General features: G+C 39.4%; 2 protein-coding genes across 3 annotated transcripts in view; one reads left to right on the forward strand and one right to left on the reverse strand.

The window, feature by feature from the left end:
* Positions 1–13,859, reverse strand: part of FILIP1L (filamin A interacting protein 1 like) — a 117,604-nt gene extending 103,745 nt beyond the window's left edge. The window contains exons 1-3 of the mRNA XM_061440626.1: positions 13,607–13,859; positions 12,702–12,875; positions 3,317–3,495 (exon numbers count right to left, since the gene is read on the reverse strand). Of these exons, the coding sequence (XP_061296610.1) occupies positions 3,317–3,495; positions 12,702–12,875; positions 13,607–13,849 (596 nt within the window). The 5' untranslated portion in view covers positions 13,850–13,859. The remainder of the gene's footprint in view (positions 1–3,316; positions 3,496–12,701; positions 12,876–13,606) is intronic.
* CMSS1 (cms1 ribosomal small subunit homolog) overlaps positions 1–13,906 on the forward strand; it is a 394,807-nt gene that overhangs the window by 111,745 nt on the left and 269,156 nt on the right. The window lies entirely within an intron of this gene.

Consider the following 13,906-nt stretch of genomic DNA (forward strand, 5'->3'; position numbering starts at 1 on the left):
GAGCTATATTTATGGCTGTATTCATTCAAACCACTTTTATGGCGGTTATGATATCTTTGTTTCTTTGTACTGAGGGTCACTGATTCGGGAGTGGCTTATATCACTCTGTTAGAGGAAGGAAACATTATTCTTTGACTTCTTAGAAAAAATTAGTCTTGTTTTTGTGAGGGGTGGCTGCATGTTTGAGAGGAAGTACTCTCACTAAAGTTAGGTTTGTTCTGTCATTTGTTGTCATAGAATGAGATGTGTGAATGGTACTGTACTCTCTTCTGTAAACACCTCCTCAGTATATATTTACCTGAAATTACTAGTTCCCCCATTTCCTCTTCATGAGGTGGTATTCATTTAGTATTTTTATGCACATGGCCTTAAAGCAAGTAGAAGTCAGTTATGCCTTATGAGGCCCACAATCTCCCTGCTACAAGCATGGTGGCAGGAAGGGTCAGTGCACCAACACAGCCAAGCTCCAGGGACTGTGATGTACAGGTAGAGCAGAAGTATTGTCTGTGTTATCTTGTGAGTCGAGAATAGGCTTAACACTTTCATACCCAAAGAGTTCCATCTGGAAGCTGTGCCTGGACAAATAGAAATAGGTGAATATTCCCATGTCTTCTGGAATGGCTAAACATGGAATGAGAATCACTGCAGTCGTTTTTTCCAATTTGGGGGGTTAATGGCTTGTTTACTTTCATTATTCTTCAAGACAGAAAAACTTTGTGTCCTATATGGCTAAAAAATATGATCTTTTAAAATTCTCCCCCTTAAACTACTTTGATACATGTGGCAATACCATTCTTAATATATTGAGTCTATGGTGTACAATTTACATTCATCTCACTATTTTCCTTTTGCTCTAGCCATGGCCTTTATTCCTACTGCTCTTGTGTTCTCATTTCTCAGTGCTGTTCTTCTTTACTCTCTATTGATTTAAATAATCTTCACCATCTGCCTCCCAACTTTATAGTGTTACTTCTGGATAGCCCTTCTCAACCTTCCTTCAGAAGACAGTAGAGATACAACCGTGAGCACTGGGACTATACCACCAAGAGCCTTCCACATTTCCACCCTAAATCTGTATCCTCTTATCTTCTCTGTTAATGTTTAGTAAGCCCCTGGGGCAGGGATTTACCTGCCTACTTCTTTATTCTGTGGTGGGCAGCACTCTGACCCTGGTGAATAAATATTCATAATAATGAGAGATGAAAGGAAGTGTCTGTGTTCAACAAGTTAGTGCCAAGTAAGTGTGGAGGCTAAATGAGGCCACGGGCGACAAACTGCAGGGTTCGAAATAGTATTTAATATGACATTGTCTTATCGAATACCAAATTGTATACGGTAATGTCTTAATCAGATCTTCCCTCAGTGCCAGACTTTTTTTGCTCATTTAACTTGCCCCTGAAGATACTTCAGGTTCATGAGGGGCAAAGTAACAAGACCCCTCTCTATGTGGTGAGTAGAAAACAAACCCCTGATGAATGTAGAAAAAGAAACTGGATGGGAGCGCCATTGGTTATGTAATTTGGATACCTTGCTAAAATATGAATTGCAAGTAGTCAAATAAAATAATTGAGACTACTAGTATTTTAGAAAAGGGAACTCACAAGTAATTATTTTTTCTGTATTTTCCTGTGATTGTTAGAATCTAGCATCATTAGCCCTGTAACTTGTAAGAGAAGTATCCATGGAATAACAAAAGTGAAACGAAGATCCAGTAAAAATTTGAGATTGGTTATTTTCTATCTTTGCAATACTAATAGAGAAGAGTCATTGTCCTTTCAATTTAATAGGGATGTGCAAACTTTCTAAGGAGATTCAGAATAGAGAATCAAAGTTGAGCAAAATAATCTGCCTTCCATATGGTTATAAAATATTTACTAACCATTTTCTCCCTTCTCTAAATACTAGTTCACATTCTAAGCTTCTGTGTTCTCATTTCTTATTTATTCTTCAGAGTATTGTGATTTGGCTTCTGCTTTCACTGTTTTATTGAAATGACTCATTAAGTTCTTCAGTGTCTTCCTTATTGCCCATCTTTTTCTGTATTATCTTGTGCTATTTGACTGCTCACTCATTCTTGAGAGTCCTTCCTTGTTTGGCTCTTTGCTTTCTCTTCTGATTCTTCTAGTCCTCCACCCTTCTTTATTCTTTCTCAGCTTCCCTTCTTGACCCTTTTTTTTTTTTTTTTTGGACGAAAACCCTAACTTGATGGATTGTTGTGTTGTTTTCTAGAGTTCCCATCTCAAAATTCTCTCCCCTCACCAAACCAACACCCATAGCTTCAGCTCTCACCAGCTGCAAAAACACATCACCAGCCCAGCCTTTCCCAGACCTACATTTCTAACCATGGATTGTCTATTTAGACATATTGTTCTCCCCACTGGACAGTGGAACACTCCAGGTCCCTCATGCTCAACTTGTCTGAAACAAGACCCCCTTCCCCCTTTTGAACCAGAAACCCTGCAACAGCAAAAAGCTGTGCGCCACTCCCACCTTCTGCACCTTGGTGAATAACCAGGAGTATAACTTTCTATTTTTTTTTTTTAATATAAATTTATTTATTTTAATTGGAGGGCGAGGGTGGGATGATTTGGGAGAATGGCATTTCTGTTTTCCTTGCTCTGCTCTCTAGTCACATTAGTCACAAATTCATATTGACTATACCTCATAAACAATTCTCATTACACCCTGTTATCCCTAACCCTCTAGCCATTGGAACACATATCTGCCTCCAGGTTAAAGCTCCTCCGGCCTTTCTTCTATCTTTCCTTAATGGTTCATTAAGAAAGCATCCCTAATCAATTCATTCTCCTTCTCATGACTTGTCATTTGTTCTTTCTTGCCAACAGTATAAAATCCAGCGCCCGTGGCCAGCCTTTCCTTTGCTCACACCCTGTGCTATGCCGTATGGAAAGCTTGTGGAAAGCTTGCATTCCCTCAGTACCCATACTCTTGTCTTATCTCTATGCTGTGGCACTTATTTCTGCCCTTGCCTTGTGTGTGGTTTCCATTCTTATTTGCACAAGGACTAGACCCATTACCTCCTCTCTGCAGCTTTCACAGGGCACCCCCTTGAAGAAGTAGGTGAGGTGCCCAGCACTTACATTTCCACAGTCCTATCACACCTGATTATTCTTGTGTTACATTGATACTGTTTTTAAACATATCCTTTTCTTCACTCTGTACCATGAGGTTTTTGAGACCAGAGGCTGTCATATTCATTGTATATCCCTGTATCCCTTGGTATAATACCCAACCCATAGTGAGAGGTTAGGAAGAGTTTGAGAATACTTCATTGTCTTGTCCCGAGTAGCCTTACCTTTCACATTCCTGTTCTAGCAAGCTTATGAATTCATCACTCTTCTCCATGTATTCTTTGTGTTTTCTCTTTTCTTCCTCCAATTCTAGTATGGTTTGCCTGTGAGATTTTTCTGCCATTAAAAGCTGTTCCAGGATTCGTCTATGCGATTCTTTATGTTGTTCCACGACTTTGTCCAACTACAAAAGAAAATACATTAATAATCTAAGTACAAAGCATTCATAAAACTGCCATCTCTCCTGCTTTTAGAAATGGTCCAAGTTTTAACAAATTCAACAATGGGTTTCTGATTTCCTTGTTTAGCTTTTATCATTACTCTTCTTAATTTTGATACCTTTTGATATGTTTCAACCCAAATGTAACCTTCCGTCTTTTTTTTTTTTTTTGGCCATACCACATGGCTTGTGGAATCTTAATTTCCACATCATCATGTTTTTCTTAACCAAAAATAAAAATCAGTGCCTCTGTAGATATCTGAATATCTTTCTGCTGCTTCTTTTGCCTCCAGAGGAACCGTATCAGAGGAATGATGGAAAGTGAAGGACAGTGTCTGATTCTGCCGCTCCCTTAGCTGATGGATCCTGCCCCAGCCCTCCTTGAAGTTCTCTGCCCATGTATGTTTCTTGGGTCCACAGTCAGTTTTTCACAGCATTATGTATGAAACTGTTGGTGTACTCTTTTCAAATACTTGAGAACCAATTCTGTCTTGGTATAGAGTGTGAATGTGACCCAATGTAAACACCAAGTCCTTTCTGTCTTACTTACACTTGTCTACTCTACTGGACTGTGAACTCCCTGAAAGCAGGGCCTACGTCCTATTTTTCTTAAATTCTTACCATCTAATAGAGTGATTTGCCTACAGTAGGTGTCTAGTATATGGTTACAGATTGAAAACAAAATAAGCAAGCAAGGAATCAAGAAAGAAAAGAGGGCTTTATCATAAATGGGTGTTAAATTTTGTTGAAAGATTTCTCTGCATCTATTGAGATAATCATGTGGTTTTCATCTTTCAGTTTGTTGATATGGTGTATCACATTGATTGATTTGTGTATATTGAAACTTCCAGGAAGTAGGTGTAGGAGGAACCTACCTCAACATAATAAAGGCCATATTCGACAAACTCACAGCAAACATTATTCCCAGTGCTGAAAAACTGAAAGCATTTCTCTAAGATCAGGAATTAAGACAAGGGTACCCTCTCTCGCCACTATTATTCAGCATAGTTTTGGAAGTCCTAGCCACAACAATCAGAGAAGAAAAAGAAATAAAAAGAATGTAGACTGGAAAAAAAGAAGTAAAACTCTCACTATTTGCAGATGACTTGATACTATACATAGAAAACTCTAAAAATTCCACTGGAAAATTACTAGAGCTAATCAATGAATATAGTAAAGTTTCAGGATATAAAATTAATAAACAGAAATCCCTTGCATTTCTATACACTAACAATGAAAAATTAGAAAGAGAAGTTAAGGAAACTATCCCATTCACCATTGCAACAACAACAAAAAATACTTAGGAATAAACCTACCTAAAGACACAAAAGACCTAAACTACAAGACACTCATGAAAGAAATCAAAGATGACACAAACAGATGGAGAGATAAAGAGTCAATATTGTGAAAATGATTATACTATGCAAAGCAATGGATAGATTCAATGCTGCTGCTGCTGCTGCTAAGTCACTTCATTCATGTTTGACTCTGTGTAACCCCATAGACGGCAGCCCACCAGGCTCCCCTGTCCCTGGGATTCGCCAAGCAAGAACACTGGAGTGGGTTGCCATTTCCTTCTCCAATGCAGGAAAGTGAAAGTGAAGTCGCTCAGTCGTGTCCAACTCTTAGCGACCCCATGGACTGCAGCCTACCAGGCTCCTCAGTCCATGGGATTTTCCAGGCAAGAGTACTGGAGTGGGGTGCCATTGCCTTCTCCATAGATTCAATGCAATTCCTATCAAACTACCAGTGGCATTTTTCACAGAACTAGAACAAAAATTTTAACAATTTGTGTGGAAACACAAAAGACCCTGAATAGTCAAAGCAGTCTTGAGAACAAAGGACAGAGCTGGAGGAATAACCTTCCTGGCTTCAGACTATGCTACAATGGCAACAGTCAGTAAGATAGTATGGTACTGGGACAAAAACAGAAATATAGATCAATAAAACAAGATAGAAAGCCCAGAGATAAACCACACACCTATGAGTATCTTATCTTTAACAAAGGAGGCAAAAATATACAGTGGAGAAAAGACAGCCTGATGCTGAGCTATATGAGCTGCTTATATATTCTGGAGATTAATCCTCTGTCAGTTGTTTCATTTGCAATTATTTTGTCTCATTCTTAGGCTTGTCTTTTAATTTTGCTTATTGTTTCTTTTGCTATGCAAAAGCTTTTAAGTTTACTTCGGTCCCATTTGTTTATTTTTATTTTTATTTCCATTAGTCTTTGTCTTCTACACTGGAAGGCAGGCTCTTTATCACTAGCAGCACCTGGGAAACCCTGCACGCACTCTAGGAGGTGGGTCAAAGAGGGGCTTACTGTGATGTATGTCAAAGAGTGCACTACCTATGTTTCTCTCCAAGAGTTATATAGTTTCTGACCTTACATTTAAGTCTTTAATACATTTGAGTTTGTATGGTGTCAAGAAGTGCTCTAGTTTTTTTCTTTTACATGTAGCTGTCCAGTTTTCCCAGCACCACTTAATTATTGGAGAAATACAAAACAAAACACCAATGAGGTATCACCTCACACTGGTCAGAATGGCTGTCATCAAAAAATTTACAAGCAATAAATGTTGGAAGGGGTGTGGAGAAAAGGGAACCCACTTGCACTGTTTGTGGGAGTGTACATTGATGCAGCCACTATGGAGAACAGTATGGTGAGTCCTTAAAATACTCATAATAGAACTGTCGTACAACCCAACAATCCCATTGCTGGGCGTATATCCTGAGGAAACCATAATTGAAAGAGATGCATGTACCCCAATATTCACTGCAGCACCATTTGCAACAGCTAAGACATGGAAGCAATCTAGATGTTCATTGACTGATGATTGGATAGTGAAGATGTGGTACATACATGCAGTGGCATATTACTCAGCCATTAAACAGAATACATTTAAATCAGTCCTAATGAGGTGCATGAGCCTAGAACCTGTTATACAGAGTGGAGAGAAAAACAAGTATTGCATATTAATGCATATATATGGACTCTAGAAAGATGGTACTGATGAGCCTATTTGTAGGGCAGCAGTGGAAACACAGACATTGAGAACAGACTTGTGGACACAGTTGGGGAAGGAAATGGTGGGACGAATTGGAAGAATAGCATGGAAATGTATAAATTACCATCTGTAAAATATATAGCTGGTGGAAATTTGCTGTATGATGCAGAGAGCTACATCATAGAGGGGTGGGATAGGGTGGAAAGTGAGAGGGAGGTTCACGAGGGAGGGCATTCAGGTACCTACGACTGATTCATGTTGATGTATGGCAGAAACCAACACAGTATTGTAAAGCTCCAATTAAACATTTAAAAAAAAAAAAAGAAAAGAGGGAAGTCGGCTGATTAAAACAGAAGTTGCTCAGGAGCTTTGGCCAGTGATAAATTCAAATCCGTATAAGACCATGGTTTTGAAAGCATGTGGCTTTCTAGATGAGCTAAACGCAAAACTATAAGCCATAATATTGGTTAATTTTGCCCTTTGCTTTTATCATAAAAGATTTAAAATTTGTGACTCTTGAATTTGAAGCCAGTTTAAATTGTACATCCTTAAAAATCACGTATTTGACTAGGAATCCAAAGCACAAAAATGGCCAAATCATTTCGGAAAAAGAAGGGAATATAGGTATCCCAGCAGACAGAATGCAGCTGACCTCTAAACATTTAAGCTGGCTGTCTGGTTTTCTAATATGAGTTTATAATGATACTTTAACACACACAAAAGTACTTCATGTCATACAGGTGTTCATGACTTTTAATAAATGTGACCAGGTCTTTTGTGGAGCTGAAATTGCTTGGTTATATTGCCTGCTGGCAGAGTCACTTTTAACTAATGACCACCTTCTGAGAGGGAGGTTGTAGTGTTAACTGTCCTGGGTCTCAAGAAACAATAGTTCTCTGAAAACTCCTTCCAGTTGCCCAAACATTAGACTGCATTATAAGGGAGATTCAAATCAACTGCTTTTAGAATTTTAAAGTGAAATAGTGATAGAATCAGCCTTAATTTGGAGATCTTGACATTTGACTTAGAGAAACATTCAATTTATCACAAGATTGGCCCTAGAATTAATAAATGAATAATTATTGTTAAGGTATCTGTGCTTAGTCGCTTATTGTGTGTGACTCTTTGCAACCTCACGGACTGTAGCCCACCAGGCTCCTCTGTCCATGGGGATTCTCCAGGCAAGAATACTGGAGTGGGTTGCCGTGCCCTCCTCCAGGGCATCTTCCCAATCCAGGGATCGAACCCAGGTCTCTCTCATTGCAGGCAGATTCTTTACCATCTGTGCCACCAGAGAAGCTCACAGTAGGTATTTAGTAAAGCATAAATGAATGACAGGGCAGCTTCATAAGAGAAGCTTCCTCAGATAGCTTCTTGTAGTTATATGGACATGAATATGAAACTTTGTTCAGCCCAAAAAAGAAAAAAAGAGAAGCTTTAGTTCATCTTTTATTACCTTCCATTGTGTTTTTCCCTACTTAGTTTGTTTGTAGCTTGTTTGCAAGGAAGGAAGATTGGAAAGAATCATTGTCCGTTATTTATTATACAACTTTGTAAGGGCTGTCCCTTCCTTCAACCCACTGCCCCCACCCCAGCCCTTCCTCATCAATGATAGCGTGATCTTCCACTAGTGGGATTACTCCACTCTCCTATTCAGAGCTGAAACATCTCTCACCATCTGGCCTCCTGACCTCTCTACCCCATTCTCATTCTGTACTTTCCCATCTTTCTCACTTCGTCTTTAGCCACACCAGGCTTCAAGTAGTTCTTAAAACACACGGTGGTGCTTCAGTACTGCTCTTTTTCAGTGTTGAAACATGGAAACCTTTTCTGCCTTCCACCCCAAATTTTTCCTGTCCTTCATTTATAAGTTTCTCTGCTTACTCCTGCATAGAATTGTGTGTTCCTTCATATCAGTGAAATGTCGAATTCTCTGGGATTTCCTTCTCTCACCTTCCATGACTCTTGAAGGAAGACTTAAATTTACTGCATGCTGTTTGGTGCAACAGGTAAGGACCTCATGTTTGTCAACAGCAGAAATTGGAAAGGTGTTGAATAGTGACGTTGCAGAGGGAAATTTCCAGAAGGAAGTGTAAGTGATTCTAGAGACATTTTAGCTTACACTTGAAGTTTTATTCTGTTCCTTCATTTCTCCATACCCCAAATGGTTCTTAGAAATACGCCACTGGTTCAGTTCAGTCTCTTCTTCATTCCTGCCACATCAAATGATGGACTTGAGCTCTTCTGAACTCATTTCATTTCCCAGCAGTTGTGTGTGTGTGCTTGGTGAAGCCACTTAAGTGTTCTGTACTTCTGGGGTTTTTTTTATTACAAATATAGTGATTGGGCTTGATTTCTAAGAGCAATTGTATTGCCACAGTTTTCTCAAGGTAAAAACTATTTATTAAGCGTCTATTATGCTGTATGTACTTAGTACTATGATGGTTGCCATGGGAGAATTTTAAAGTCTCAGTGCTTATACTCTTACTAGACAGATAAGATATACACATTAAACAGTTAGGAACAGTGTGAGGTGGTGTATCATTAAGCACTATGGGACTATCAGAGAACCACTGCCCCTTTTTGATCTAGCCCCACTTACAGACTGAATGAAGCCTGGGGAAGAAAACAGGAAGACTTAGTCACTTTAGGGGAGTGTCAGGTGCAGAAAGATTAACAGTGGCTCCTTAATGTTTACCATGCAGTGACAATCTTCCTGCTTATCATTTTAGCCTCCTTGATGTCATATCCTACCTGCAAACCCTAACACAATCCAACTCCTTGCCCAGGATGAAGGAGATCCAGTGTGTTCCAATAGGTTGGATTGTCCTGGTGGTTAAGCAGAATGAAGAACAGAGACTTTGTCAATCTTTTTGCTTTTGGTCACTTAATTATGCTTAGAAAATAATGACCTTTGTTTTAATAACTCCTGAGTCACAGATCACCCTACTTTGGGATTTGATCTTCTTTCTGGCTTTGGTTCTCTTCTTTTTTGTTGGCCCTTTGAAGATTGTCTTTTTCTTTGATTACCTTGAATGTAGTGGTAGAGATAAAGCTAGTTCAGACAGCTGAGAAATTATTTAGCTGTTTTAGTAGATCAAAGGTAACCAAATATGCTATTCATAAAATGTTCCATCTTCTTTTCTGTCGTTACTGAAACTTGATTTTCTTGGATAATAGTAGAATCCTAAAATAGAGACTGCTAATTCTCACATTGCCTCAGTATCTCAGGTGCTGGAAATAGGGGCATGATTCTCATGGCTCTGCACTACCACTGCCAGACTCCTCTGAAAGCCCTTCCTTGTTTTATTGTCGCCTGAATGGTGATAGTCCGCTGTCATTCGTATGTAGTCAGCTATTGAGCTTCAGCTCACTCTCACAATCTGCCTTTCTCCTGTCAGTCTTGGGAGCACTCTGCATTTGCCAGCTCACCCAGCCACCATCAGAAATGAAAGACCAGTGTCCTGCAAAATGAACACTGTGTGTCTTTTGGCTTCTAGCATTGGAAGTGTGTGGATTACTAAAGAGAAAGGTTCAAAATATGTGGAACCAGAAGCTAGTCTCTGGAAATTTCCCATTTTAGTTCCTGGCTTCAGGATTTCTCTAGCTCCATGTAAAGCTCATCCATGCATTTGAGGGTATGCTAGATATTTTATCTAGTGTTTTTATGTATTTTTTAGTGATACGATTTCATCATATGTCATCCACAGTGTTGCTGGAAGTGGAATTTCTTTATGATGTACTTGACTAACCCCAACTTATTCTCTGGTGCTTGGCTTTCCTGATTCTCCTATCTAAACTTGATCCCCTGTTATACTTTCTCATACTGCTCTGTGGTTTTCACTACAAAATTAACATAGTATATGTGTGTGTGTGTGTATAAAATATACTTTTTGTGTGATCTTTTGTTGTCTGTCACTCTTTTAGACATTAAGCACTCTGAAGACAGAAACACAACTATATTTATACAGTGAAAATTATAAAATAAAATTTAAAAGCAAAATTATACAGTTGCTTAAAATAAGTACTTTAAGAATTACCTTAAGGTAATGCTAATAAGGTAAGCAGGTTGGAAAGAAATAGGAGGTTGAAACAATCTTGGATTCTGCGTTCTTCCCTCCCTATTTCCCCATCCGTACCCTTGGCGGGCCTATCTTGCAGGCCTCCACCTTAAGTCAGTGTTCCTAACATGTGATGTAGCTGAGAACAGTTTGTTTTTCTAAGGTATTTTGCATTATGAATAGATAAATCCCCTCTAGTTTACCCTAGACACAGTTGAGATTTTTTACATTTTTTTAAAAGAACATTATGAGGTGGGGGAGGAGAAGGATGGAAGAAAACAAAATAATAAATTTTTTGTATGCACATCTTTATCCTGATGTAATTACGGTGCTCCCTGGTATGGTTGCAGTGGGAACACTCCTCCTCCTTTCTTTTCTTCAACCCTATCTAGGGACTCATTGTCATATTTTTCCTTTATTGTTTATTGTCTACATATCTCCCCTCATCCATCACTTCCTAGATAGAGGAAGAGGGCAAGCAACTGGGTGTATATGGTCTTCAAGGAACTGAGAGCGTCTTGAAGCTGAGGAGAGAAATCTATAGGAGGGATGTAGTAGGCAAGAGAAGAAAACAGACAAATCATAGACGTGGGAATATAAGATATGTGTGTGTGTGGTGTATGTCAGGGGGAGGGTATTTCTTGGAAGAGTAATCAAGAAAGGTTGGATTTATAAAGCAGGGCCAAACTATGATTAACTTTCAGGGACATTTTGCAAAGTTAGGATTGCAAGCATTTGCAGAGAGGGTATTTCCAATTTTGCAGTGTGCAGTAGATTTTGTAACTAAAACTTTTTCCTGCTGATTTCAAGATAAGTTTGAAATTATTCTGTTTCATTTTACACTGCAGTGTTGAGGGGCTATGCCGTTTGTGGAGTTCTGTGAGGATATGTTCAGTGATCATTAATTTGCATTTGTTAAATTTGTGCTAAATGCTGTTTCGCAGTCACTGTGTTGGGAGCTTGGATACAGTTTTAACACTATTGACTTGAATGAGGGTTCGGCTCCTCTTGTTTAAATTTTGGATTAAAGCTCAATCAACAGACTTTGGGTGGTCTCATCTTCACCCCTCAGAGAAGCAGATCCATATGACCAAACTCCTTAAAAATTTGGCAAGATGGTAGGCTTCTCTCATGAGACACCCAAGACAAGAATAGCAGGGACATTAGAGGTCATTTCTGAGGTAGGTTGCCAGACCATGGGGGAAATTTGTCCAAAACTTGCTTTCACTCTCTTCAGCCTTAGCTTATGCTCCTAGTTGTTTCTTTTTTATAAAAATGAAAAATTATGAAATTTTCTGTCAAGGTCTCAGAGGAAAATGGAAGAATAAACTAAGGATGCAAAGGAGTTTCAGAAATGTCAGCAAGTAAAAGAGCAAGCAGTGCTGTGTGTTTGTGCAGTGGTGGCCGTGTTGAAACTGTTCGTCTTCGCCATTGTCCTTGCTGGGCACACTTGGTTGGGGGGGCAAGGTCTTCACTGTCATTAAACTATTGAAAGAAAAAGAGGATATGTACTCATCTAAAATGTATACTTCCTAAAACTCTGTTTCTTGGACAGTTCTTCAGATCATTTCCATTCATGCTCAGAATTTCTATGACATAATACTCCAGTGTTTTCAAATAAATTAACCTCCATGGTTGAACTTTATCTGTTTTTTATTATTGCCTTCAGATCTCTAAAAGAAGTACAGACCCGTGTGTGTGTGTGTGTGTGTGTGTCTGTCTGTCTGGGTCCAAGTGTCTGTGTTTCTTTGTGTGTGTGTGTGTGTGTGTGTGTGTGTGTGTGTGTGTGTGTCCGTGTTTGTACAAGAAGGAGAGAGGGGGAGAGAGAAAGTAGGAGGAATTCTCTTGCATTTATTAGGTTTTAGTCTGATGTCAAGAAACAAACCCAGTGGGAACATCCTGCTTCCTGTCCATGATTTATTCTCCTTTTCTTTCCTGTAGAGCATGTAGTGTTTATCTTCCTTGGGTAGGTTTTAAACATACAACTATAAATAACCGAAAAAGGAGTTACATGTCCTGCTCACCTGCCAGGCCCAGTGCTTTACTAGCTGGTGAGCTTACTTCATCTCCCTAGGTGCACACTCCTCATTACAATACATACCTCATTCATTGGTTTCTCATAGATGTCCTCCTGCCAAGGGGCAGATTTTGCTTGAAAAGCATCTCGCTGGAGAGCTTCTAGCACCTTTTTTGGAGTGACAAACCCATACTGAGCTTCCAGCAAAGCCAAGTCCATTTTTTCAGCCTTTAAAACGCCTATGACTTCATCTCGAGCCTGTAGGAACAAAAGGCATTTCAGAAAGCCCATTTTATCTACGAGCAGTCTCTGCAAGTGATTTCTTGTGTTGAGTGTTTTTTCTTGTTTCTTCTCTTTCAAATATAAACATCATATTCTGTTATAGCACCTTTCACAAAAGGTAGCAAAACTATGTCCCTTTATCATTGTTACAATCTAGTTACACATGAATAATGCTTTTTATTGTGATAATTAGACAACATGGAGAGAATTCTACATTTTTCATTGTGTTTGACAAGTAGATAACATGATATTCCTCAATGGACTGATATTTTCATATTCAGGGATATGAAATAAGATTGTCCTGTATGTATAGCAGCTGTTTATTTTGTGTAGGTTAATAATGCTGGGGCAAATCTTGGAGCCAGTTCACGTGAGGTATAAAAGCACCTACTGTCATTTAAAACTGACCCAGAAGTCATCAGCTGTTATTGTTACCCTTCCGAGCCTGTGCGCTGGAGCAGCCTGAGTGGAGGATGTGACCTTTCACATGTACATGCCAATCTCATGTCATCATGACAGCCCTTTTAGATGTGATTAATTACTCTTCGTGTTGCCAGAAGAGGATTCTGTGTATGTGTCCTTACACGTTGCTTTCATGTGCATACAAGTATGAAGCCCAGATAGCTATGTCTGTGGCAGCCTACACAGCAAATTCATAAGCAGCCTTCCCCGGGAAGCGTGAGGGCGATGCTTTTAAGCCAGCTGACCTGCAGTTCCCCCTCCAGAATGCTGAGAAGAAATAAGAGGTCATCTCTGGAGAGGTCTTCTCCTTGGTGGCCATTACCACTGTGTGACTTAGGATATGGAAGGATTGCATCTGACTCCCTGGTGGGGTCTTTGTCTTGCTGTCTCTGCTTCTTGTCTTCAGGCCCTTGGAAACTGTGGTCTTTTCCAGGTCTTGGAAATTGCTCTGGGGCTGAGCCCTCCTTGTCACTGCTTTTGGAACGCATTCTTTAAGGGCTGGAAAGAAGAAAGACAATTTGTAATGCTTAGTGGAAGTGGAATTT

The sequence above is a fragment of the Bos javanicus genome, chromosome 1 (genome assembly GCF_032452875.1).
Source record: "Bos javanicus breed banteng chromosome 1, ARS-OSU_banteng_1.0, whole genome shotgun sequence".
NCBI lineage: Eukaryota > Metazoa > Chordata > Mammalia > Artiodactyla > Bovidae > Bos > Bos javanicus.